Here is a 26734-nt window from a genome sequence, read left to right as displayed (position 1 = left end):
CCCGGGGATCAGCGCATACTCCTGCGGGATGTGTTCCTCCATGGGGTCACAAAGCAATCACAAAGCAGGCCCGTACGAAGCTTTCCAAATAGGGGAGTGGCATGACAGGATTACAAAAAATTTAACGTGAAATAGTGTGTGCGCTGTGCACATCATGAGTCCCTCAATGCCGGGGTCCAGGGTCCGCTTAAGGGCCCTGGAAGCTCTGGGGTTTTAGATGCTCTCTGTAGGTATGTTACAAAGCCTACCTGAATCGTCATTGAGAATCTGTCCCAGCCCCATGTGCGCGATTTTGGCGCTGTTGAGAGGGGGCGGGTTTAAAACGCGATTTTTACTAGGCTGTTGCAATCGAAAATGTTCAGCCTAGTAAATCATTAACAGAAAATCGCTGAAAGACCCCGTCGCAAAAGGTATTATTAGTTTTTATGGCCTTGTATAATAGTTATAGTAGTTTAAAAATCACTCTCTCAACCCGCGACCTCTCGCAGCCCCAGGGTTTTATAAAGCAAACAATTAAAGGTATGTACCTTATTTTTACATTAAAAGGGGCTTCTTAAGAACCCAGTATATAAAGTTTTCTATAGCGAATAGTTCATTTTGGGCTCTTTATATCCCGCAGTATTTTTCTGGGCATTTGGGGGCATAAATCCACTGCAATGTGAACGTTCTAAACCAGCGCGTTCACAGGAACCCACTAGTAAGCCGATTTAAATTGACTTTAATTTACAGCAATTGAACACTAAATTCCTTCCATTCGGCCTAAAAATTGATGTAAATGAGATTTAAAAATCATGTTTTATTGTGAATTATTTGTGAATATTATTTGGACACTTAGGCTATTTAAAAATGTTAATCATTTATTAAGAAATGGATAGATGTTTAGATCTAGTAATTGAAGTTTGAAATTAGCTACAATTGGGTAACTAACTAATTATATGCTTTGATTTCAGGTCCTCCAAGTAAGATTATTTTATATTTGTTTCAGAATGGTTCAATCTATGATAACTGAAAATTTCATTCAGTTCTCTTAATTTTTAAGAAGGTTATGGACTTTTGACTGTCCTCGATCACAGCTTTTTTGTTATGTCCATAGAAAATCAATAGGGAACAAGATGCTAATTTCCGAGTATGAAAATGGCCATAACTTTTTTATTACTTGATATATGAAAGTGAATTAGGTGTCAAATTAAACTTATTGTTATGCTTTATCTGATGGGATAAATTGCAGACGATTTTTTAAATCTCAAAATTTTGTAACATTGCTACTCTCTGATGCATTCTGAACCTTATTTTGGAGGATTTTTGCACCAAATTTATGATCAATATTTCAGAAATTAACAGGAATTTGAGAGGTAGCTTTTTCACACAAAGGGTGCTGGGTGTATGGGATGAGCTGCCAGAGGAGGTAGTTAAGGCTGGGACTATCCTAATGTTTAAGAGACATTTGGATACGTACATGGGTAGGACAGATTTAGATGGATATATGGACCAAACACGTGTGACTGGGACTAGTTTAGATGGGACATGTTGGTCGGTTTGGGCAAGTTGGGCTGAAGGGCCTGTTTCCACACTAAAAAGTTAAGAAGAAAAATGAATGTAGATAAGTAGAGCAGATTTGAAAGAGGAATGAAATGTAAAGGCAGAGAGAGGTTTATGGGTGGAAAGGAACATAGGAAAGGAGGGGGGAGAAGTGGGCTTGGGCAGATGGGTGAAGGGAAAATAGACACAAAGTGCTGGAGTAACTCAGTGGGTCAGGCAGCATCTGTGGAGAATATGAATAGGCGACGTTTCACAGAGTGCTGGAGTAACTCAGCGGGTCAGGCAGCATCTCTGGAGAACATGGATAGATGGCATGTCACAGAGTACTGGAGTAACTCAAGTCAAGTCAAGTTTATTTGTCACATACACATACGAGATGTGCAGTGAAATGAAAGTGGCAATGCTCGCGGACTTTTGTGCAAAAGACAAACAACCAAACAAACTATAAACACAATCATAACACACATATTCTTTTACATAATAAATAATGGAAGGAAAAACGTTCAGTAGAGTTAGTCCCTGGTGAGATAGGCGTTTACAGTCCGAATGGCCTCTGGGAAGAAACTCCTTCTCAACCTTTCCGTTCTCACCGCATGGCAATGGAGGCGTTTGCCTGACCGTAGCAGCTGGAACAGTCCGTTGCAGGGGTGGAAGGGGTCTCTCATGATATTGTTGGCTCTGGAGTTGCACCTCCTGATGTATAGTTCCTACAGGGGGGCAAGTGAAGTTCCCATAGTGCATTCGGCTGAACGCACTACTCTCAGTGAGTCAGGCAGCATTTCTGGAGATTATATTCCGGGTCAAGACCGTTCTTCAGTAATATTCATGATGTGCCATGTGCATGGACATTCCTGAATGTTACCCAAACCATCATGAGCTACTTTGTTACGGTGCCTGCCCTCTCCTATAATGTCTCTGCTGCCTTGGGTGATGCAGGACTGGACACGAGCTTTGGGACACGGTGTGAAGCTGTTGCAGTCTGTCCCAGCCTCGTAAAAACCTGGATGGAGTGGATATGGAGAGGATGTTTCCACTAGTGGGAAAGTCTAGGACCAGTGGCCACAGCCTAGGAATTAAAAGACATTCCTTTAGGAAGGAGATGAGCAGGAATTTCTTGTCAGAGGGTGGTGAACTGTGGAATTAATTGCCACAGACATCTGTGGAGGTCAAGTCAATGGACATTTTTCAGGAGGAGATTGATAGATTCTTGATTGATACGGGTGTCAGAGGTAATGGGGAGAAGGCAGGAGAATGTGTTTGAGAGGGAAAGATAGGTAGAGCATTAGTGATACAGTGTGGAAACAGGCCCTTCGGCCCTGCATGTCCCATCTGCACTAGTCCCACCTGCCCACGTTTGATCCATATCCCTCCGAACCTGTCCTATCCATGTACCTGTCTAACTGTTTCTTAAATGTTGCGATAGTCCCCGCCTCAACTACCTCCTCTGGCAGCTTGTTCCATACACCTACCACCCTTTGTGTGAAAAACATACCCCTCAGATTCCTTTTAAATATTTTGCCGTTCACCTTAAACTTATGTCTGCTCTTCGATTCACCTACTCTGGGCAAAAGACTCAATCATAATTATTCAAATCATGATATTATACACCTCTATTAGATCATCCCTCATCCTCCTGTGCTCCATGAAATAGAGTCCCAGCCTACTCAACCTCTCCCTATAGCTCTGGCCCTCAAGAGCTGGCAACATCCTCGTAAATCTTCACTGTACCCTTTCCAGTTTGATGATAACTTTCCTAGAACATGGTGCCCAGAACTGAACACAATACTCTGAATGCGGCCTCACCAACTTCTTATGCAACTACAACATGACCTCCCAACCTCTATACTCAGCCTGGCCCGCTGAGTTACTCCAGCACGCTGTGAAACGTCACAGAACAGGGCAAGATTAGCAAGTTTGCTGATGATACAGATGTGATTGGTTTTGCATATAGTGAAGATGGTTGTGAAAGATTGCAGCAGCATCTGGATCAATTAACCAGGTGGGCAGAGGAATGGTTGATGGTTGCATGGTTCCTTGAAGGTCGAGTCACAGGTATATCAGGTGGTCAAAACGTATTTTGGCACTTTGGCCTTCATCAGTCAGAGTATTGAGTATAGAAGTTGTGAGGTCATGTTGCAGATGTATAAGACATTGGTGAGACCGCATTTAGAATATTGTGTTCAGTTCTGGACACCATGTTATAGGAAAGATGTCAAATTGAAAAGAGTACAGAGATCCCCATCCTGGATCAGTCCAATCAGGGTTGTGTCGTCCGCAAACTCGAGAAGCTTGACAGAGGTGACTGTGGAGGTGCAGTCATTGGTGTGGCGAGAGTAGAGGAGATAGGAGAGTACGCATCTTGCGGTGCTCCTATGCTGAGCGTTTGCGGGTCCAAGATATGCTTTCCCGTCTAACATGCTGCTTCCTGTCTGTCAGGAAGCTGGTGATCCGCCGACAGGGGGGTTCAGGCACAGTCAACTCAGAATGTTTGGAGCGTAGTAGCTCTGGCACAATGGTGTTGAATGCAGAGCTAAAATCAACAAACAAAATCCTCACATAGGTCCCCTGGCGGTCTAGGTGCTGGAGGATGAAGTGTAGGCCCAGATTGACGGCATCATCCACAGATCTATTGGCCCAATATGCGAAATGCAGAGGGTCCAGCAGAGGGATTGTGATATTTTTCAGCTTGGCCAGCACAAGCCTTTCAACTGTCTCCATGACTACAGAGGTCAGTGCGACAAGCCTGTAGTCGTTGAGACCAGTAATCCTTACCTTTTTGGGTACAGGGACAATAATGGAGACTTTGAAGCAGGCAGGGCCAGTGCATCTTTGCAGGGACTGGTTAAAAATGAGTAATTGGGTGTGAAGTGTTGGGAAAGGGTCAACTCTATTCATTACTGGAGTTTTGCCTTAAGTAGGTGTGAGGTGGTGAATGGGAAGGAGAGGGTGCAGGGTCCATTCTTTGCAGACTGGGGTCTGGCTGTGTTTGTTGGGGAAGGGATACCAGGGTTAGGTTTCTGATTTTCAAACCTGCAATAAAACTCATTCAGGTAGTTCGTCAGCTGACGATTGTCCAAAGAGCGTGGGGCTTTCCTCTTATAGCTGGTGATTTCTTGCATGCCCTTCCAAACTGAAGAAGAATCACTAGCTGAGAACTTGCTCCTCAACTTCTCAGAGTACCTTTCCTTGGCAGCTCCGATTCCTCTTCTCAGCTCTTTATCGATTAGGCTATCTTTTAACTCTTTAACGATTAGGCTATCGGCTTGACGCATATTTGTCCCCCCCCACCCCCGATCTCGAAATGGAAATGTTACATCTGTATATAATGATCCCATTAAAATATATATATTTATGTCACAAACAATGGAATTCATATTTTTCAATATTATTATCAAGGAAAAGAAAGCAGTTCCAATTGTTTGATATTATTTGATATTGTTTAAAATTATTCATATGCAGGAGAAAATATAATAGCTCTAAAACCTACCTTAATTTTGCAATCTCACTAAAGATAATCCCCCTTTCCCTTTTCCCTCCCCCATCTCTCTCTCCCCTCCCTTCCCCCTCTCTCTCTCCCCCTCCCACATCCCCCCATGGGCCCAGCGGGGTGGCGTGGGCCCAGCGGGGGTGGTGTGGACCCAGTGTGGGTGGCTTGGGCCCAGCGGGGGTGGTGTGGGCCGAGCGGGGGTCAGCAGGGGTGGCGTGGGCCCAGTGGGGGTGCCTTGGGCCCAGTTGGGGTGGCTTGGGCCCAGTGGGGGTGGCTTGGGCCCAGCTGGGGTGGCGTGGGCCCAGCGGGGGTGGTGTGGACCCAGCGTGGGTGGTGTGGGCCCAGCGGGGGTGGTGTGTGGGCGTGGGCCCAGTGGGGTGGCGTGGGCCCAGCGGGGGTCAGCAGCGGTGGTGTGGGCCCAGCGGGGGTGGTGTGGGCCCAGGGGGTGGTGTGGGCCCAGCGGGGGTGGTGTGGGCCCAGCAATGGTGGCGTGGGCCCAGTGGGGGTGGCGTGGGCCCAGCGGGGGTGGCGTGGGCCCAGCGGGGGTGGCTTGGGCCCAGCTGGGGTGGCGTGGGCCCAGCGGGGGGTCAGTGGGGGTGGCGTGGGCCCAGCGGGGATGGTGTGGGTCCAGCGTGGGTAGCGTGGGCCCAGCGTGGGTAGCGTGGGCCCAGCGGGGGGTCAGTGGGGGTGGCGTGGGCCCAGCGGCGGTCGGCTTGGGCCCCGGCGGCAGGGGGAGGCGAGGAGAGCGGGCCCCGCAGCAAAGGCGTCTGGTGTTGGGGTTACAGCCGCTGGGTTCAGATTCAGCCACTCCCTCCCGGGGACGGGAGGACGGTCTCCAGGCAAGCCATTGGTGAGGCTCCGATGCCGCGGATGGTGGGTAGACACCGCACCTCCCCCCCCGGGCCCGGAGAAATGGGCACTCCCTTATCCCGCGGGCCAGAATTTTTTCCCGGATTTTTTTTATTTTTTCCCTCGGGATTTTTCATTACTCATGGGGGGGGAAAGGGGGGTGCGGTCGCACCCAACGCCCCCCCCCCCCCCCTTCGGACGGCCATGCAAAGGTCCAGCCTTACCTCACGCACTCTCCTTTGAGTGGGAAGGGCAAGGATAAAAGATGAACTAGGAAACAAAATTCCAGCCAGTTGCTGCTTGACTTGCTGAGCTCTCCCAGTATTTCAGTATCCTCAGTTTTATTTCATTTACCAAACATTTCATCATATTCCTGTTTATGAGGTTTTGCTGTGGACAAATAAGCCACTGTCTTTTTACAGTGCAAAGTTCAACATACTTCAAATGTAATTTTGCCTGCAAAACATTTTGCGGCAACCTGATATCTGTGTGAAAGTGCTAATAAAATGCATAACTTTCTTCTCTCATGCCTGTAAATGTTATCTTTAAATACTTTTAAAGTTATCTTTCTTAACTACTAGTTTTGCCACTGGAAAATGATGCTGGAAAATTTTTAATGGGGATAAAGAGAGGCAGATGAATTGAATAAGTTTTTTGTATCAGTCTTCACAGTGGAAGACTCCTGCAACATGTTGGAAATTAAAGAAAGTCAGGGTTCAGAAGTTAGTGGAGGTGCTATTACTAAGGAGAAGGTGCTTGGTAAGCCGAAGGGTCCGAAGGTGGACAGGTCACCTGGACTACACCTTAGAGTTCTGAAAGAGGTAGCTGGAATGGTAGAGGTTGTGGGGGCATTAGTAGTGATCTTTCAAAAATCACTAGAGTCGGAGGTGGTTCCGGAGGACTGGAAAATTGCAAATGTTACTTCACTGTTCAAGAAGGGGGTCAATGGTTGGTAGGATTTTAGTGTCCGTTATGAAGGATGACGTTTCCGAGTACTCAAAAGCATATGATAAAATAGGCTGAAGTCAGCATGGTTTTGTGAAGCGGAGATCTTGCCTGACAAATCTGTTGGAATTCTTTGAAGAAACAAATAGCAGGATAAACAAAGGAGAGTTATGTGAATCATTAACATTGGATCTGATTTACATTTGTTTTTGGGTGCTATTTTGAACTAATGATCCCTTAACCTAAGACCCCCTAAATCCCCTGGCAACAATACTTCCTTCAGCACTCATTGCTGTAAGCATTTACCAGTATTTGGGAATGAGAGAATCATGCTGTTTTATGTGTATACAGTTTGCATTCAATTCTTTCTTACCGTATGAAACCAGAACTTAACAATTGGAGCATTGTAAAATTCATAGATTTTTCTTCCAAATGGGATCATTCTGTGTACTGTTGGTACTACTTCTTCATTTTTCTTTCGAGCTGATTCTCCATTCACCCCGTCAAGCATTGCCTGAAAGTCACATATGGTTGAAAACTGAGACCAGCCGGCTCTTGTTATTGCTGAACAATAATTATGATTTAATGTTCCATTAAAATAATGTAGATCTCATGCAACTCGTAGCAATAACGTAGATCTCGTGTTATTCATACCAATAACCATGGCATTTCTCCAAGAGCATTGAAAGCCATTGTCTGCCCATAGTGTCAATGACCAATTCCTACAAGGGCGAGTCTAACTGCTCCCGGTTGACATTTAACAGCATTAGTACCATAGAATCCCCCAACAATAACATCTAGGGGCCCATCATTGGGCTGAAAATTAATTGGATGCTATATAAATAGTCTGGCTTAAGGAAGTCTTCTTGAAAGTTATAATTGCTCGGCATATCTGGTATTTTCTTACTGTGAACTCCATGTCCTCCTCCTCTTTTTCTTTGACAGGTTTCTCAGGCTCCTCCACTTCTTTCCCCAGTAATGGTGACTCCTGAGTGTGGGGAACATACGACATCTCATTCTTATTCTTAAATTCCAGGCTAAGGATTGACGGAGGCAGCAGGATTCCCAGAATAACCTTGGTGGGGAAACAAATAGACAAAAAATTGAGCTTTCTTGGCGTGGATTCTTCTAAACCCAACCAATGAAGCAGAAAGTCATTTCCCAATTTAAGAGTACATGCTGTGGTCTCTGCTTCAAAGGCAAGGATGACACAGGCATAGTACTGATAAACATTACCATCTACTCAATCTGTACACAGTGGATGCTGGCAGCTTAGCCCTGTGTCACAAGAAGTCAGTCGGTCAGAAGAACTCGATACTAATCACAACTCGATACTAATCGCACACCAACATCAATAAATACTGAGGATAAGGAACGGGAGGCATGAACTTTAGTGCTACAGGAACCACCTAAGAAAGTACGATTGGGCTGGACTGACTATCTTAGGATCAATCATGCTTGGCTATTGTCAGCTAAGTTGGGGGCTTGTGATTAAAATAGTTTTGGTGATGTTATAAAGAGGATAATCAAAGACATGAAGTGGTAAAGAAGGTATATAGTATACATGTCTTCATCGGTCGGGGCATTGAGTATAAGAGTCAGGAAGCCATTTTATAGCTTCACAAAATTTAGGTTAGGCTACATTGAGTTTGGCACGGACATTGTGGACTGAATGGCCTGTTCTTGTGCTGTACTTTACGTTAACCATATAACCATATAACAATTACAGCACGGAAACAGGCCATCTCGGCCCTACAAGTCCATGCCGAACAAATTTTTTTCCCCTTAGTCCCACCTGCCTGCACTCGTACCATAACCCTCCATTCCCTTCTCATCCATATGCCTATCCAATTTATTTTTAAATGATACCAATGAACCTGCCTCCACCACTTCCACTGGGACGTTCTACGTCATTTGTATGAGGGTGAGTATTAATAGTATTTGCAGAAGGAATGGCAAAGCCTGAGTAAAATTATGTTATAACTGGATCTTAATTATCTACCTTATTTTAAATCACAAAAACTATAAAACATAAGAAATAAAAGCAGGAGTAGGCATTTCAGCCCATTTGCCTTCTCCTTCTTAGTTTTGTTTTTGTTTAGTTTATTATTGTCACGTGTACCGAGGTACAGTGAAAAGCTTGTGCAGGAAGAAAGTGTAGATGTTAGTCTATACCGAAGATAGACACAAAGTGCTGGAGCAACTCAGTGGGTCAGGCAGCATCTCTGGAGAAAAAGAACAGGTGACGTTTTGGGTTGGAACCCTTCTTCAGACTGAACGTAGAGGTGGGGGGAACTGGAGATAGTAAATGGCCAGAATTGTCTATCTACAATGAAAAGCTTTTATGTTGCTTGCTATTCAGTCAGTGAAAAGACAATACATGATTACAATCAAGCCATGCTTGCACCTTATTGAAAGATGGAGCCCCCAGTCACTGTACTGTGTTAATTTTCAAAGGGTGTTTGATAAAGTGTCACGTAAAGGATTGTTTTGCACAGTAAGAGTTCATGTTGTTGGAGGATCTTCTGAGATAGGGAGGAGCAGGCATGTAGTTGGATTTGAAAGCATTGATGGGAATTTTAAAATGGAAATGTTGAGGGTAAAATGGAGCCAATGAAGCTGAGCAGTTACAGAGAGTGATGGGAGCAATGGTGATGTGATGTGGCAGTGGAGTTTGGATTCAATAATTCCAAAGGCCTCCAGGGTCTCCTCACCTTCAGGCTGGAGTTCTTGCGCATGCGCAGACGTCCCATCCACATGTCCGTGAGGAGCATCTGACTGCAGGTGTGAGCGATGAAGTCTCGGTGCTTGGCCGCCACAGCCAGCTGCAGGCAGGTGGAATTGCTCCAGTTCTTCAGCTCGTAGGTCAGCAGCTTCATGGCCATCTGCTCCTCCTGCTTGTAGGACTGATCCAGTAGCTCAACGGCAAGCTGTGCAAACTCCCTGCACGACAAACAGCTCTCATTTAGGCAACTCATTATAATTTACACGTCAATCTTCATTTTCAGATCTTTTCCATGGAATGGGAAGAGGCCCATTCAACCTTTCATGTGGCCACCGAACCACCAAAGACTGGGATTTAAAGGGAGAGGGTTTAATCATTGAGGGAAAGAATGTCGGTGGATTTTGTGTTCAATGCCTTGTTCCCACATCAGGCATAGCACACCTCAGCCAGAGGATAATGCTTCATATATCTGCAGTAAGATAGGTACAGAAGGAGGCCACTCTGCCCCTCATGATTATTCCATTGTTCAAGGAGATACTGTCTCCTATACATTAGCTCGGCTCAATGGCCTTTCATACTCAATAGAACAAAGAATGTAATTTCAAAAACTTTTAATTGACACTCATCTTAAGAGCTGACTTGGGGGAGAGAATTCCATATTTCCACTCACTGCTTAGACATTACTTTAGTCTTTAAAGATGCAGTGCAGAAACAGGCCCTACGGTCCACCGAGTCCACGTTGAACCAGTACACTAACTACACACACTAGGGACAATTTTACAATTTCCCAAAGCCAATTAACCTACAAATCTGTATGTCTTTGGAGTGTTTGTGGAAATCGGAGCACCCAGAGTAAAACAGACAGAATGTAGAATGTACAAACTGTACAGACAGCACCCATAGTCAGGATTGAACCTGGGTCTCTGGTGCTGTAAAGCACCACCATAGTGGTTGAACATATCATATTGTTGTATGAATATTGATTCCTTCTCTCTCCGCCCCTCCCCCACATTTTTCATCTTGCTAGTTTCACTCTTCCTATCCCTTCGTTATCACCTCTTCCAAAGCCAACAATGCACCTTTCTTTGATCAGCAGTTAGCTCTGATTTGGTCCATATGTTTTCATACCTCTAGTTTCCCTCTCCACTGACTCTCAGTCTGAAGAAGGGTCTAGGCCTGAAATGTCACCTATTCCTGTTTTCCAGCGATGCTACCTGACCCACTCAAAAATACTTAATTGGCTGCAAAGCCTTTTAGGATGCTCTGAGGTAGGTCATAGACTCAACGCAGTCCTTCTATTTTATCATCTTTCTTTAGTTTACTCTTGCTCCATCTTTCTTTTTCCTCTAAATTTTCCTCACAACCTTTGTTTACACCTGCTTCTACCTTGTGTCAGGTTGGGGCACACGTACCTGGAGTTGTGGTTTAATTCCTGGGATATGTCGTCCACCATGTCGTTCTCTGAGGCCTCGTGGGCCATGGCCTTGCAGAGCTTGCAGGCCACAAGGGCCTTGGCCATGGCTTCCTCGCCGTGCTGCCAGAAGAACAGCGCCATCTTCTGGCGCTTCATGAGCACAGCCCATAACATCAGCTCGTGGAACGGGTAGGAGAAGTGATTGATCTCTGGGTCATCCAGGTCAATGTCCACGTCCTCCTCTCTCTTCTTGGTTGTCTTCCTGCCTCTCCGGATGGGAGGCTCTTCCTGCTCGTTTTGGAAGGAAATGTTCATCAGCAAAAATGGCTTCAACGTTACACAACCGTACACTCTCAGTAGGGTAGCCAAACCTGCAGGATTACCCTGGAGTCTGGGGATTGAAGATTAATCTGTGGGGTCTGCCTACAAGCAAATGCCTGATGAAAACCAGTGATAGGAGCAATGGGCAGGGGAACACGGTTAAAGAAAATATTTGGTTTTATTTTCATTTCCTTTCAATAGTTTTGTCAACTAATTTTAAAGATACTGGATATGGAAAGATTAAAAAAATCTGAACGTCAATTCATCCAGCAAAAAATAAGCTGCTGGAGGAACTCACCAAGTATACAGCATTTGTGGAGGCAAAGAGACAGCCCACATGTTGGGTCTTGACCAGAAATGTTGATGATCACTTAGCCTCCACAGATGCTGCTTGATCTGACGAGTTCCATCAGCAGTTTGTTTTTTGCTTAGATTCCTGCATCTGCAGGCTCTTAAGAAAGTCAATTAATTTCATTTGGACAATGAATTTATTTCCTGTAGAAACATGGAACTGCAGATGCTGGTTTACAATAAAGGACACAATATGCTGGAGTAACAGTGGGTCAGGCAGCCTCTCTGGAGAACATGGATAAGCCATATTTTGGCTCAGGACCCTTCTTCAGATTGATTGTCGGTGGGGGTGGGGGTTGGAAGAAAGCTGGGAGAGGAGAGGCAGGACAAAGTGTGGCAAAACCAGGGGTATGAATATTGATTTCTCTAACTTCAAGTAACCCCCGTATTCCCTCTCTCTCCATCCCTCCCCCATCCAAGTCACATCAGCTTTTTGTTCTCACCTAGTAAACAGCTAACAATGGCTTGTATCCTTTATCATTGTTACTTTTTTTGCATATCTTTCATTCATTTGCTCTATATCTCTCTACATCATCATCTATATCTCCCGTTTCCCATACTTGTGACTTTCAGTCTGAAGAAGGGTCTCGACCCGAAACGTCACCCATTCCTTCTCTCCAGAGATGCTGCCTGTCCTGCTGAGTTACTCCAGCATTTTGTGTCCAGCTTCGGTTCAAACCAGTATCTGCAGTTCCTTCCTAGAAATTTTCCCTGCTGGGCCAGGAGAGGTGGGGTATCAAAATGATTTATGTACTATATCACCATTAGCAGGAATGTGGTGTGGAGATGTGACAAGTATTGGAAGTTATAAGAACTCCAGGCATTCAGTCATAAGAATGCCAGGCATCCATTCAACAGATTTGGGGTATAGGGATATTGTGCACTCTTCAATGTCATGTAACATGGGCAAGGCATCTGTAGTGTGATAGGGAATATGTTGCAAGTAGGCTCTTCCTAGCAGAACATCTATGCATTGGGGGAGGTTATGTAACTGCTTTACATCCTACAATTCAATTGTTGTATCATAAGGCTAATCAAGCTTTGGAAGTTCACATCTGATGGAAAAATTAAATTGTAAAAATGTTATAACATCTGTTTACAAATCATAAGTCCCTTCTAATGCAAAATCTAGTTTAAACATGTATAGACACATCTAAACTTCACACCGATCGTGTTTATAGAGCTCAGTGAAAGTATATCTTGTACACTGAACATCCCACAAATTTATCTTTAATGAAAAACTATATTTAAATCCGTTTCAGACATAGTTTATGAGAATTCAGACACCAATGGTTAAACAGTGGTGATAACCATTTTTTATTATTAATTCTTTTTAAAATCATAATTTTAACACTGTGTTCATGTTTAATGACAAGTAAAGGTTGAATCTGACCACTTGCCTGATTAAATAGCAACAATACCCAATGAATTAAAAGGCAACAGAAGCATTTCTCTACACAATGTTGTATCTCCATGACACAGAGAAGCAACGGACAAGACAGGAATGAACTAACAAATGAGAAACAGAACTCTTCGAACTAGATACCATCAAATAAAATAATCAAATCAATAGTCAACACAGAAGCACAGCCTTGACTTGATGTAAATGAATATAAAGCTACAATGAAAAGGGAGAGGGAGGTCTCAGATACATATAGGCTACCCAAGAAGGAACAATGCTATATCCAGCCTGTCCCCTGTCGCAGACAGGGATCATAACACAATTATAATCAAGATATGAGTTATGAAATTAATTCCCACACTGGATATTCCACTATTCACTTATGTAAATTATGTTTATACAACAGTGGTTGGATAATTAAAGTTAGAAATTTAAAAAAAGCTAAATGGATTTTAGACTTTTACCCAAATGAGATTGTTTGCTTTAATATGCCATGATGCATAGACTTGCGGACATAACTGGTCTTGAAAATGAACTATACATTGAATGTAAGCCTGTAACTGTCTCGGGTAATGTCAACTGAAAGGGTGGATCCTGTCTGAAAATTGAATGCAAATACTCCACAAAGGAAGACCATAAACCATCATCATCTCTAAGCACCTAATGCTAACTGTGTGGGTGGAACCAAATTTTCCCACCAGTGTCACCACGTTTTGGCACAGACCGAGTTGCAAATGTTCACTGCACAGTCCTATCTACTGCCTGCCACCGCACATGGCAGCACGTGCCCCCTCCCCTAGGTCTCTCCTTCTCCCCTTCGTTGTCGGCGTTCCCCAGGTTGGGAAACATATTGGAATGAACGGGGAGCTGTGTCTGGGTGGGTTTCCTCTGCAATATGCTGGCAGATTCCCAGCACATTCAGGCTCTGCCTCCGTATTCTGAGGGGAATCTGGCGGTGGTGCGGAGTGACAGGTGTGACATCCTTTGTCACTCACCTTACAGCAGGTCTGCCTCAATGCAGGATTTACCTGTGAGCTGGCATACGCCAGCACTCTCCTTTGGACATTTGACCACAACCAGCATCATTTAGTCTGTTTCTCTCTCCGCAGATGTTGCCAGGCCAGTGCTGGCTTCTAACATTTGCTGTTTTTGTTGCAGATTTCCAGCATCCACAATAGTTTGCATTTTACACTAATGGTTGGGGTAGCTGTCTCAGACCAGGTGGACAATTTGACATTAGCGGTTCTAAGTTTGTTGTGGATTATCAAAACCTCTGTTGTATAAACCAGGCTGAGCTCCTTGAATAAAGGAATAGAAATTGATGGTGTTAATGTACCTCCATTCCCAGCAGCTTCAGAGCCTTGGGCTGCAAGAAATCAATAAGAAAGATGAAGGTTTAAGATAAGCACCGAGCATTGTCTTTTTGCAGAATGCCAAAGAACCATACCTTAAGTATTCACAACCCAATAGTTAATGATGATAAACTGGCACTTAAATCTATAGTTAAGGCTATGAGACAGCAGAAGGAGGCCATTTGGCCCATCATGCTTATACCAGCTTTTTGGATGAACCCACACACCCTGATCTTTGCTCATTTTTTAAAATTTTCAAGTATTTCTCCAACTCCCTTTTGAATGTTACTCCTGAACCTACTTTGACTGCCATTTACTTAAGAACACAATGGAGCATTTGTTTAAGTAAGAACGATGATTTCTCCTCTTGCCTCTGGTTTAGTATGTAATTTTACACTGTATTGTGAGACTTCATTATTGTTTTCATGACTGCTGTAATATTGGATCAGAATCACATTTAACTGCAAACAAAGCAGACAAGAGCCATTTCATTGGGTCCTATTTCAAGAATAATTTCTAACTTTAGAGCTATCTGGCAAGGGCTACTGTGATACATAATTAATGATGGAAATCCATTATTAATTAGGGTGAAAAGCAATAATATGGCTATGGCCAGACACTAATGACCTTTGCTTGGGATATCAACTCCCAGTATGAGCACAGTGGCACAGCTGGTAGAGATACTGCCTCACAATGCCAGAGACCCAGGGGTTAGATCCTGACCTCCTCTATTTGTGGTCACATTCTCCTTGTTTTCCTCCGGGTGCTCCAGTTTCCTCTCATATCCTAAAGACATGTGGGTTTGTAGACTAATTGGCTTCTGTAAGTTGCCCCTGGTGTGCAGGGAGTGGATGTGAAACTAGGGTAACATAGAATATGAGAACGGGTAATCAATGGACAGCATGGAGTCGATGGGCTGAAGGACTTATTTCCATGCTGTATCTTTCAATGGATAATCCTACTTTGGAAATTGCTCAATTTCATTGGGCTATGAAACAGACCTTGGTTACTTGTGCTGAATGCACAAAGTAGTAGTGGCCATGTGCTCCAGAAATTCTAATCCATTGAAAGAAATGGAATGAATTTCCTAGAAGCAGGCTACAAGGCCCCACTGCTGTTACAGAGTGTAACCAAGGGTGAGGTTAGTGTTTTAAATATTTGAGTTTCAAACGAGGAGGCATAGTTTCAAGATTTTGGGGCCGTTCATTTAAAGCAGGTATGCAGAATTTTCTCCTGGCAAATGGTGGTGAATCTGTGGAATTCTCTGCAGCAGAGAATTATGGTTAGATCATTGGAAGCATTTAAGCAGTAAGATTGAGGATTGAGGGTGATTAGGATCTTGTGCAGAAGAGGATTTGTGGGCAGGAGTGGATCAGACATGATGATGAATGGCAGGGCAGGCGTGAGGGCCTGATGGCCTACCTCTGCTCCTATTTCCTTGAGTTTTGTAACTAAACCTTTCAAGGATAAGTGTTTAATTCTGAAGCACTGTAATTCAACAAATGCTTTCACTAATCAGTCCATTTAGGCTCAAACAAAAACACACAAGGATTCCTTTCCAGTGAAACAGAAATGGAAAGTCTGAAGTTATGTTAAAATATAGAAAGAACATTGAATAAACGATGTCTCCATTTATACAAAGGACCTGGAGGAAGGGGACAGAATAAAATGATTGACAAGGATGTTGCCCGTGGTTACAGTTGATGGAGAGACCTAAATATTTGAGCTTTTCTCCAGAACAGACCCGTTTGTGGTTTTTCAGTATTATGAAGTGGTATGTTATAGCATACACGTATTTTCTAGGTGTGGGCAAGGCCAAAGCTAGGAGACATAAAAACAAAATGGGAATTCAATGGAAAATTCAGAGAGCAATCAGAATGTGAAACTTGATCTCAGAGAGACGGACACAAAATGCTGGAGTAACAGCGGGTCAGGCAGCATCTCTGGAGGACATGAAAAGGTGACAACCCTTCTTCAGATTGGTTGTAGGGAGGGGGAGAGCTAGAAAAGAGGCGGGGCAGAGCAGAGCCTGACAGGTAACAGGTTAATACAGACGAGGAGGATTTTTTGATAGGCAGACGATTGACGGAGATGTAACGACAGTAGGTGTGAGACAAAAGGATTGAAGAGTTGTGAAGTGTGAAGCCAGAAAAAGGAATGTAGGTGGAAGGGGAGAAATAGCTCTAGGCAGGCACAGGAGAGAAGGGAGGGGGAGGGTTAAGAAGGAGATGGGGGGCCGGGGGGGGGGGGGGGGGGCATGTGAGGAAAGAAGGGAGCGGGAGGGTTATATAGTTAAAATTTGGTAAGCTAATGGTCATACCATTGTAAGCTACCCAAGTGGAGTAAGAGGTGTTATTCTCCAATTTGTTCGAGGCCTCACTCAAGGGACCCCAGGACTGAAAGGTTAGTATGGGATTGGGAAGGAGCTGGGAGATCCAACGGGCCTTGGCGGACAGAGTGCAAGTGTTCATCGAAACGGTGGCTGGGACTGCACCTTTTGTCTACATCTCTGAGAGACTGGTTGAGGTGAATTCTAAAGAGGAGATGAATGGGTGGAGAGGGCAATTGATGGGATGGGGCACAAATACCAGCACAAAGGAGTTAGGCTGAATGTCTGGTGTATATGCTGTAGACTCCATGTGATATATACATATACACATTCAATGTTATATCTTGCACTGAATATTGTACTCTTTAATGGTGCACTGTGGATGGCTTGATTGTATTCATGTATAATCTTTTCTTTGACTGGATAGCACGCAAACAAAAGCTTTTCACTGTACCTCAGTACAAGTGACAATAATGAACTAAACTAATCAAGGCCCTATATGTAGACAGTCCAATTGACACAGGGTGGCTTGAAAGATTTTGATGCAATATTTGTCCCATGTACTGAATTTAAAATGTAATAGATTGGGTTGCACGACTACCTAATTTAGCACCCTTTGTGTATTCCCAGGACCTAGCGTGCTAACCGAACCAGGTTCAAAACAGTGCATTACATAGAGTGCTCCCCTTGACCAAGTGTCAATGAGTCAACGCACTTTCATGGGCCGAGGAAACATGGGCAGTGCAGCTGAATTGTGCAAGCTAGGAAACTGGTATGGTTGTACGTTTTGATGATCTTATTTGTCTTTGCTTTCTTGTATTTTCCAGTAAAAATATTTGACTTCAGACTAGGTGCAGTGCAATGGATCCACACTCCTCAGGGTGGCTCTGAGCGGGATACCAGTGTTATTAGGATTGCAAATTGCACTGTGAAATTGGTGCAGACATATTCGCATTGATTGCATGGCGCATCTGATTGCATGGCTTGCACTTCGTATAAAGTGATGTCATTGTAGGAATCAGGAGTCTAGCTGGTCACCAGTAACTCTGAAGATTACATGAAAACACATCGAAGAACAGAAAGCACTCGGATGACTCAGCGGGCTTGGAGGAAGAAACAGAGTTAACATTTGATTGCTGAAATATCTTTCACCTGGAACATTAAGTCGACATCCCTCTCTGCGGATGCTGCCTGACCAGCTGAGTGTTTCCAGCGCTTTCTGTTTTTATTTTGGATTTCCACACTTCACAATATTACACTTTGCTGATGTTAAATAGAATTGAGATTTGTACAGCTAAGGACAGAATCACATCAACTTTGTGGTGATCACCCCGTGTCTGGGTGCTGTGCGTTTCCCATCCATTCACAGTCCTGTGCAAGCCTTAGATTGTTAGATCCAGAGTAAGTGATGAAGCAATGCAAGGCCAGTGGAGGTTAATAAACAGATGCTTGAGGTCTGCTGGGAGAAGATTCTGCACAGAATGCGGTCATGCAATGGTCACAAACAAACACAGCTTGCAGACTGCTGACTCACAGGGCATGACACCCACACCATCACCTCAAGCATGGTTGTAACATAAAGAATAAGAGTATGGAGCCCTGTAGCCTAACCTTTTGGATGATGTTCACCAACTTAAAAACCTCTGGTAACTTCTTGAATTTTTATGGTAATTATTAATAGGGGAGTTAGGTTTCTCGTGGTTAAGTCACAGCCTTGTAGCTCCCGCCTCTCACCCGACTGAGCACTGTTTGCTTTTGGGCATCAATTAACAGGAGGGTAATTGGTTGGGTGGAGGGGAGGAGGGGTAAAGGCAAGAGGGTGGAGAAGTAGGGACGGAGGATTGGTAGAGAATGGAAGAAACAGGCTGGGAAGAGTAATGGGAGGGAGCGGAAAAGGGAAGATGTTGAAGAAAACGGAGGTGTTGTATAATGGAGGAAAGGAGAGAGGGGATGGGGAGATATCTGGAGTTATTCAGTTGTACAGCACAAAAACAGACCCATCAGCCCAATTTATCTATGCAGAATGTGATGCTTATCTATGTTAATACCAATTTGGCCTATAATACCCACTGTTGTTCCCCTATCCGTGTGCCTATCTAAATGCCGTGATTATGCTAGCCTCCACTACCTCCTCTCACAATGTTCCATATACCCTCAATATACTTCCCCTCTCACCTCAAACATGTCCTCTATTTTTAGACTCCCGTACCCTTGGGAGGGTAGAGATAAAGGTGACTGAAGGAGGGGAGAGAGAAAAACTGAAAGAGGGGGAAGGGGAAGTGAGAGATGAGTGAGGGAGTGGAAGGTTAAAGGGAGGACTGAGAAAAAAAAAAGGAAAGTACATTGTCAGTCAAAATGGTGGGTGATGTGGGAGGCTTGTCTCATTGATATCTTATTAATAGGGGATTAGGTTTCCACTGGTGAAATCACAGCCTTGTAACTCCCGCCTTTCACCCAATGGAGGGTTGTTGACTGGCTATCCACTGGGATTGTAGTCTAATGGTATGCTGAAGAGTAAGGGAGTTAATGGTTTGGATTGGTTAACAAATGTGGCCTTCTTGGTACTAGTATGGAAGAATGTGTTTTTTGGACTGATTTACTCTGCAGATCCATCTAGTGAGCAACTACTGCTACTGCGTGCTTGCTTTGTTGAAGTTGATTCCCAGTGTGGTACTGGAGTTACAGCAATAAGCGATTGCAACAAGCAACCACAGCCCCTTCACCATGCATAACTGTCACTGCAGTTTGGTCTTCCTTGAGGGAGTGCTCAAGAAATATGCTCACGAGGGGAAATATTCTTTCAGCATTCACCTTGCTAACTTCCCGCAGAATCTTCCGTGATCCAATAAAATTATCTATCGTTCTTTTAAATTGCAACTTGGTTAATCTTCCTCCATAAATCCCCATCAACTTAGTGAACTTTCATTGCATTGGCTCCATTGTAAATATACTATTTCTTAAATGTGGGGACCAAGTCTATTTGCAGTACTCCAGGTCTGGTCTTATCAATATCATCTAAATTGCATTAAAACTTATGTATCTTTATAATCCATGTTCCTTGGAATATAGGCCAACATTCTCTTAGCCTTCTTAATTACTTGCTGAACTTAGTAGTCAGACCCACTCTAAATAATTCTTTATTTTCCATCCTTCCTTCAAAACTGGATAACTCCCCACATTTTAGTCCACCCACCTGCAAACTTACAAGACATCACTTTTTTGCGTTTTAAGTACCAGAGCTTCCAGATTACTAGATATTGTAACATTTTTTAGTCTCACTCTCTTTTAACAATAATTTGCTTTTAAATTCTTCCCCCCAATGTGCTTATCACATTTTCCCACATTATCATTCAATGACCAACTTCTTACCAATTCACTTGACATACTTAACTTTTTATGTGATACCCTATCAAATTGTTTCTAGATATCCAAATGAACTTTATCACTATTGATTTAAGGAGACAAGACTTTCTCCTGATAATGTAAACAGAAAGAAATATCAGGTTTTGGAGAACTAGACATTTACTGGCTTTGAATCTGCCGGCCCGTGCTTTTAAAATTATCATCCTGTTTTTCAAATCCCTTTTGATTTCTCCCCCATCAGTATAGCCCTGATCAGTGCAGCTCTCCTCCAGGCCTAAACTCATCCTTGATATCGCTGTTCCTCCAGTTCTAGCCTCTAGCCCATTCCTGATCTCCACTGCTCTACTACAGGTTATGGTGTTCACTAATGCCCCAAGTTCTGGAATATCCTCCCCACATCTCTCTCTTCCCTTAAGATAATTTGTAAAACCTATCTCTTTAATCAAACTTTCAGTTATCTGCCCCCGTGCTTTTAATATTATTTCCCGGCTTTTATTTTTGATATGTCTGATCACATTCCTGCCTGTAATCCTTGAATGGCGGCAGGCGCGGGCACACCGCGACGCCCTGTGTCTCCCTTTCAAGGGAGATGCTAAAAATGCATTTCGTTGTCTCTGTACTGTACACTGACAATGACAATAAATTGAATCATTTCATTTCATTTTTTTCATTTCATTTCTTTCCGGCTTTATTTTGATATCACTCCTGTAAAGCAGCTTGGGGTATATTCTACATTAAAACTGTTTCCTGCCCAATTATTCTGCCATATGTTCTGGTTTATGTGATATGGAGACCGGGCGGTTTAGTAAATAATTCTTCAGGACTTCATGCAAGATTTAATTCTTGAGACACTTTGGAGCTGAGGGCATAATTTCCCTAAAGACAAATACAATTTCAGTGGGGACAATTATGAGTGTTTCCTCCTACACTGGGTCAGCACAAAGTGTATTATATCTTGGTGCTACTAAATGAAAGTGGTAGATTTACTGCCAATTTCACTTCTACATGAGGTCTTAAGCTCATTTGGGACCAGCTTGGAGGATTGTGAAGTAGAAGTATCTCTCCATGGAAAAGATCGGAGAACAATTGGAAAGGATAAGGAGTGTTCCAGGGGAATAGTCATTCAGGGAATGGGTAATTAGAAGGAAGAGGCCCAAATGAAAGGGAGAGAGTGGACAATGTGAAGGAGGACAGTAAGCAGATGGAGGGACCCACAATCAAAAGAAGAGGTGGAGAATCAGGAAGGGTTCAATCAGAGGAGATGGAGACAATTTGAAGGAGGCCTTGACAGATGAATAAAGAAATGATGATCAGAAGGAATGCAGATGGTTAAAAGGAGTGGACTCAGTTGAAGGAAGAGTTGAAGCGGGAATGATCAAAAGGAATGGGACCACATGAACAAATAGCACAATCAGAATGGGAAGGCAAAATTGGAAGAAAGGAGGATGGTATGGACAATCAGAAGGAGGTATGGATCAGATTACATGGATAATTAGAAAGAGGAGGAATTATCAGAATTAATAGGAAGAATCAGAATTTACGGGGATAATTGTGAAGAATGAGACCTATCAAAAGGGCCAGGGATAATTGAAAAGAGCAAAGATTACTGCAAGGGATGGGGACAGGCACTAACTGCTAATGGGTTATTGTAGAATAAGAATCAATATGATAAATTGGTAGTTGGTCAAGGAGCTAAAGAATGTAGTAACGTTGCAGTTGTAAAGAACACCTGATATGACCCTATTTGATCGAATGCATCTGGTTCTGTATGTCCACCAGGCCAGATATACCCTCCCTGGAAGGGAGAAGCACTGACTTATCAGAATGAAACTAGTACTGAAAGGGTTAAATTGAGGGCACAAAGTGCTAGAGTTACTCAGCGGGTCAGCCAGCATCTTTGGAGAGCATGGATAGGTGACGTATCAGGCTGGGACCCTGCTGCACATTGAGGACAGGCTAATTAAATCCGTTTTGTATTCCTTTGAGCCCACCCATGCATTTGGTGCTGCATTGTGGGTTGATTTAATTCAACCTTTTAATGGGATTGAGTGAGGACTATCCTCCTTAGACCAAATGTAAACAAAGGATGAGGGGGGGTCTTATAGAAACATATAAAATTATAAAAGGACTGGCCAAGCTAGATGCAGGGGAAATGTTCCCAATGTTGGGCGAGTTCAGAACCAGGGGCCACAATCTTAGAATAAAGGGGAGGCCATTTAAGACTGAGGTGAGAAATAACGTTTTCACCCAGAGAGTTGTGAATTTATGGAATTTCCTGCCACAGAGGGCAGTGGAGGCCAAGTCACCGGATGGATTTAAGAGAGAGTTAGATAGAGCTCTAGGGGCTAGTGGAGTCGAGGGATATGGGGGGAAGGCAGGCACGGGTTATTGATAGGGGACGATCAGCCATGATCACAATGAATGGTGGTGCTGGTTCGAAGGGGCGAATGGCCTCCTCCTGCACCTATTTTCTATGTTTCTATGTTTCTAAAGCATAAGGGGACATACCTTGGAGTGGTGATGGTGAACATCACCAGTTCAGTGGTGATGTGGGAGGAGGAGTGGGGGCGGATAAAGGGAAGTGGAACATCTGCACCCCATGAAATTGCTGAGCAAGGGCTTCAAATGACAACTGAAAACCTGGGACTGAGAATATCTCCTTAGCGACTAGTGTCTAGTGTAATGGAAGCCAAGCAGGATAATCGAGTGAAGGGTCAGATTAGGCAAGATCTCACAGAATGGTGGGTAGGCTTGAGAGGCTGAATGGCCTCCCTGTGTTCCAAATAACGATCCCTTCAATGAGAGAATGCTGGTGGCAGTGAAGAAATGGCCAGGAGGTGTCCAATATCCAAGAGCTGAGGATCTAAATATACAGGAATCCATCCAGGGAAGAGACTCCTCCTGACTGACATTCTATTCACTTGCTTATACATTCACCCCATCTGCATTGCGGCTGTGGTGTGATATATCTATCAGGCAGCACGGCAGCGATTTGCCAATGCACCCCACAACTGCATTACCCTCTACCAACTGGAAGGACAAGGGCAGTAGAGGCATGGGAATGCATACCAGCTCCCTTCCAAGTCACCCACCAATCCTGACTTGGGTAGATGTAGGCAGTTCTGCCCTCACTACATCCCCAGCCAACTAAAACGAGTCGCATCATCACACAAAACGGCTGTGTTCCCCTAACCACCATCTCCTGGGGAGATGGGAATGGGCAGTAAACACCAGTGACACTCAAAACCCATGAATGGATAAATAAAATTGTCATTCAGACTACATCATCGACTCTTGTTGCGGTGCGAGGATTGTGAACGCTGTTATTTATGCCACTCTACTCACCCGCTTTGGACCAAACAGATTGTGGTACAAGGTTCGAAATCTTTTGCGTGTGTAATTGCAGCGATAGGCTCCTCCCATCAGATTCTCAATCACCAGCCCGATGTCAATTAAACTGATTCTATAATCAGGCGGGAGGTTCCCCTAAACGACACCAAACAGAGCAGAGAGACAGAGAGACTTCATATTAGCACCACACAAGCCTTGAGCAAGACCACTTTAATTATTATTATTGGATTTTAGTTGAAGTTTTTTTTTAAATGAATTAATAATACTTTTAGCAATGTTGTTGGAAATGGATTTGCACGCTACCTTTTTTTTTTGTTAACTTTAGTTTAATAGCAAATGTATTTTATGCGCTAAGCAGATCTTAATCAAGTCACCTGAAAATAGATCCAGCTGAATGCTTGGTATTCTCGCTTGGAGAGAACAAACAAGTTTCAATGAGTTACGGCACCATTTTACAGCACAAATCAAAGTTTAGCTTCATTCATGATGATCTCTGAAATTTGACAAGCAACCTTCTGATAAAGAGGCGGTTATCCTCAGCAGGGCTCATTGCCTTGGCAGTTGTTTTGTCAACATAGCATTTTAAGATCACTTTTACTCCGCGATTTATGCTGGCAACCTTTTAAGAGTAAACGGATCCTTTACACCATTCGTTTGTATAGCTAAAATGTAACTCAGTCTTACGAGAGGGAATTTTTAATTTCATTAATCATTATCCTTTATTTACCACTGTTGTTCTTGTAGAGTGACCTGCACAACACATTGAACAATCATTTCTGAACTACTATGTAATTGCTTTAACAACCATGTTAAGAGGTCAATGCCAACCAATGTCCAATAAGACGCATACAAATTAAAGCTCATTGCCATATTCCAGTGTGTCCAAGTTGCCCATTATCTCCTGTGTTCACTGATACCATCTGGCTTTTGATTTCACATGGTTAAATTTTTAAAATCTTATCCTTGTGTCCAAATCTTTCTGACCTTTCCCCTTTTCTATCTCTGTCATTTCTCCCAGTCCTTCAACTCTGTGTGTTTTTCCAATTTGTGACATCTTGTTGATCCCCGACTTCCATCACTCTAATTCCGGTGGCTCTCTGCCTGGGCCATAAGGCGACTACAGGTGACTGCCGCAAAATTTTCAACATGTTGAAATCTTTTCGGCGACAGTGCCGACAATTTTTGGTGGCGTAGGTTGTTGTAGGTTGTCGCAGGTTGACCTAGGTGTTGTCGTAGGTTGTCGCCAGATGTCGTGGGTGAATTCCATTAAAACTAGTCCCTGCAGTCGCCTAAAGAGTCGCCTAAGTGGGACAAGCCCTAAAGTCTACAATTTTCTTTCTTCCTAATCTTAATCTTTCCACCTTCCTTTATGCATGCTTGAAAAACCACCTTAGCCTGAGAATGAGTTAGTAAGAGATAGACTGATAGAGAGGTCTACAGCCTTAACTTAAATGCTCGGTAAATTTACAAATATTTTAAATAGAACAATATATTTGGACCTAACAAGATCAGGATATTTTAGTTCTGGTCAAGTGTAATGCACCTTCATTCTGAAGAATACTCTTGCGAATTGTGACTGCAAGATTGAATTTCACATTTAGTTTGAGTGTGATGAACTCATGTTCAAAACTTGAATTTTATTGGTGAATAATGGCATTTGTAAATTGATAAGTCTGAACTGGCTAAAGTAGATGTATCAATCAGGTTAAATGTGTTCCTAGTAGATAAGTAGACGTAGATATTTAAAGAAATGTATCATAATTCACAATGCATGTTGAGAAATCGCAAAATGGTCTACCCCTTGCTAACTAAGGAAAGGTAAGGATGGTATTGGATTGAAAGAAAATTCAAAGCAAAATAAGGAAATGGAGGATCTGGAGAATTTTAGAAATGAGTTGGATGATGATTGGAGATTGGGTAAAGAATAGGGAAAGAACGTGAGTATGATCTAACTGGGAATATGACAACAGATGTTAGATGTAAGCTCAAATAAATAAAGGAAGGGGAGTAGCAAAAATGAATATTGATTTCTCAGCAGGTGAAACAGGAATTAATGACACAGAACAATAAAATGGCAGGGATGTTAAACAAGTACTTTGTATCAGTCTTCACAAAGGAAAACGCAAAGTGCATATAAGAAATAGGAATGAACCCAGGGAAAGAGGACTGAGGCAATAGGATCACTAGACAAAAATAAGGAGATCACTAGGGGACAATAAGGAGATTAAAAATGGCAGCTACCCCAGACATGACCATCCACATCATTTGGTTCTAATATACAGTAACTACACAGAAAGTATATGCACTGTTGTTATCTTCCAGAATTCACCAGATGCTGGAAAGCTTCCAGTGGATTGGAAAAAAAGTAAATGTAATATTTATTCAGAAAGGAGGTTGAGGGAAAGCAGGGAACTTAGAACAGTTGGCCTATTGTTGGGTAAATGCTGGAATTGATTGTAAAGGAATTCATAGCAGACCACTCAGTATAGCAAAACAGGATGAGGCAATGTGAGTGTGATTTTATGAAAATAAATGATTCGTGTTATAACTCCACCATCCCAGCCCCAGGACATCATTGCCGGAGTTCCTCGGACAGTGTCTGAGACCCAACCTGCTTTCGATGCTTCATTAATTGATGCAGGAGCCACGCCATCGGACATGTGATTCATGACCAGAAATGCCCTGCCAAATGTTACCATTGGGTCAATTCAGTTTGGGAATGGTTGTAATCATGGCTGGAAAATACCCAACAATTTTTGTGTACATGGCACTGAATTTGCAGGCCATGATCTTTTAACTCAATCCTGTCCTAGGAAATGTACAGTTATATTAACCGCTGAGTTATTCCAGGATCAAATTAACTGCAATATATCTTGGTATATTTATACTTTGAGCTTTTATATCGGAAGCTGGGGTGCCCATGTCAATGTGAGTCTCTCTTTTGAGGCTGAAGTTCGTGGGGTCAGGTCCTTGTATGGCAGCTAAAGTGCTTTGAGATTACTAATAGTGATTAGACTTTAGACTTCAGAGCGTGGGTTTTTTTCCGGGTGCACCGGTTTCCTCCTACACTCTAAAAAAGTACAGGTTTGTACGTTAATTGTCGTCTGTAAATTGTAATTGTCCCTAGTGTGTAGGGTAGTGTTAGTGTACAGGTTGACTGCTGGTTGGCTCTGACTCAGTGGGCCAAAGGGCCTGTTTCCATGCTGTATGTCTGAAGTCTAAAGTCCAGTCACTGTTAGCCACCTCAAAGCACTTTGCAGTTCATGAAGTATCTTGCAGTGGGATTAGTATTATAATGTACCAGCT

General features: G+C 43.3%; 1 protein-coding gene across 1 annotated transcript in view; it reads right to left on the bottom strand.

The window, feature by feature from the left end:
* Positions 1-26734, bottom strand: part of trpm3 (transient receptor potential cation channel, subfamily M, member 3) — a 304246-nt gene that overhangs the window by 30306 nt on the left and 247206 nt on the right. Inside the window, exons 13-19 of the mRNA XM_055632483.1 lie at positions 23803-23838; positions 23423-23563; positions 14370-14399; positions 10958-11247; positions 9535-9763; positions 7728-7895; positions 7194-7334 (exon numbers count right to left, since the gene is read on the bottom strand). Coding sequence (XP_055488458.1) covers positions 7194-7334; positions 7728-7895; positions 9535-9763; positions 10958-11247; positions 14370-14399; positions 23423-23563; positions 23803-23838 — 1035 coding nt within the window. The remainder of the gene's footprint in view (positions 1-7193; positions 7335-7727; positions 7896-9534; positions 9764-10957; positions 11248-14369; positions 14400-23422; positions 23564-23802; positions 23839-26734) is intronic.

The sequence above is a fragment of the Leucoraja erinacea genome, chromosome 3 (genome assembly GCF_028641065.1).
Source record: "Leucoraja erinacea ecotype New England chromosome 3, Leri_hhj_1, whole genome shotgun sequence".
In the NCBI taxonomy this organism is placed as follows: Eukaryota; Metazoa; Chordata; class Chondrichthyes; order Rajiformes; family Rajidae; genus Leucoraja; species Leucoraja erinaceus.
The sequence above is the reverse complement of the archived record's forward strand: the minus strand, read 5'-3'. Positions and strand labels throughout refer to the sequence as shown.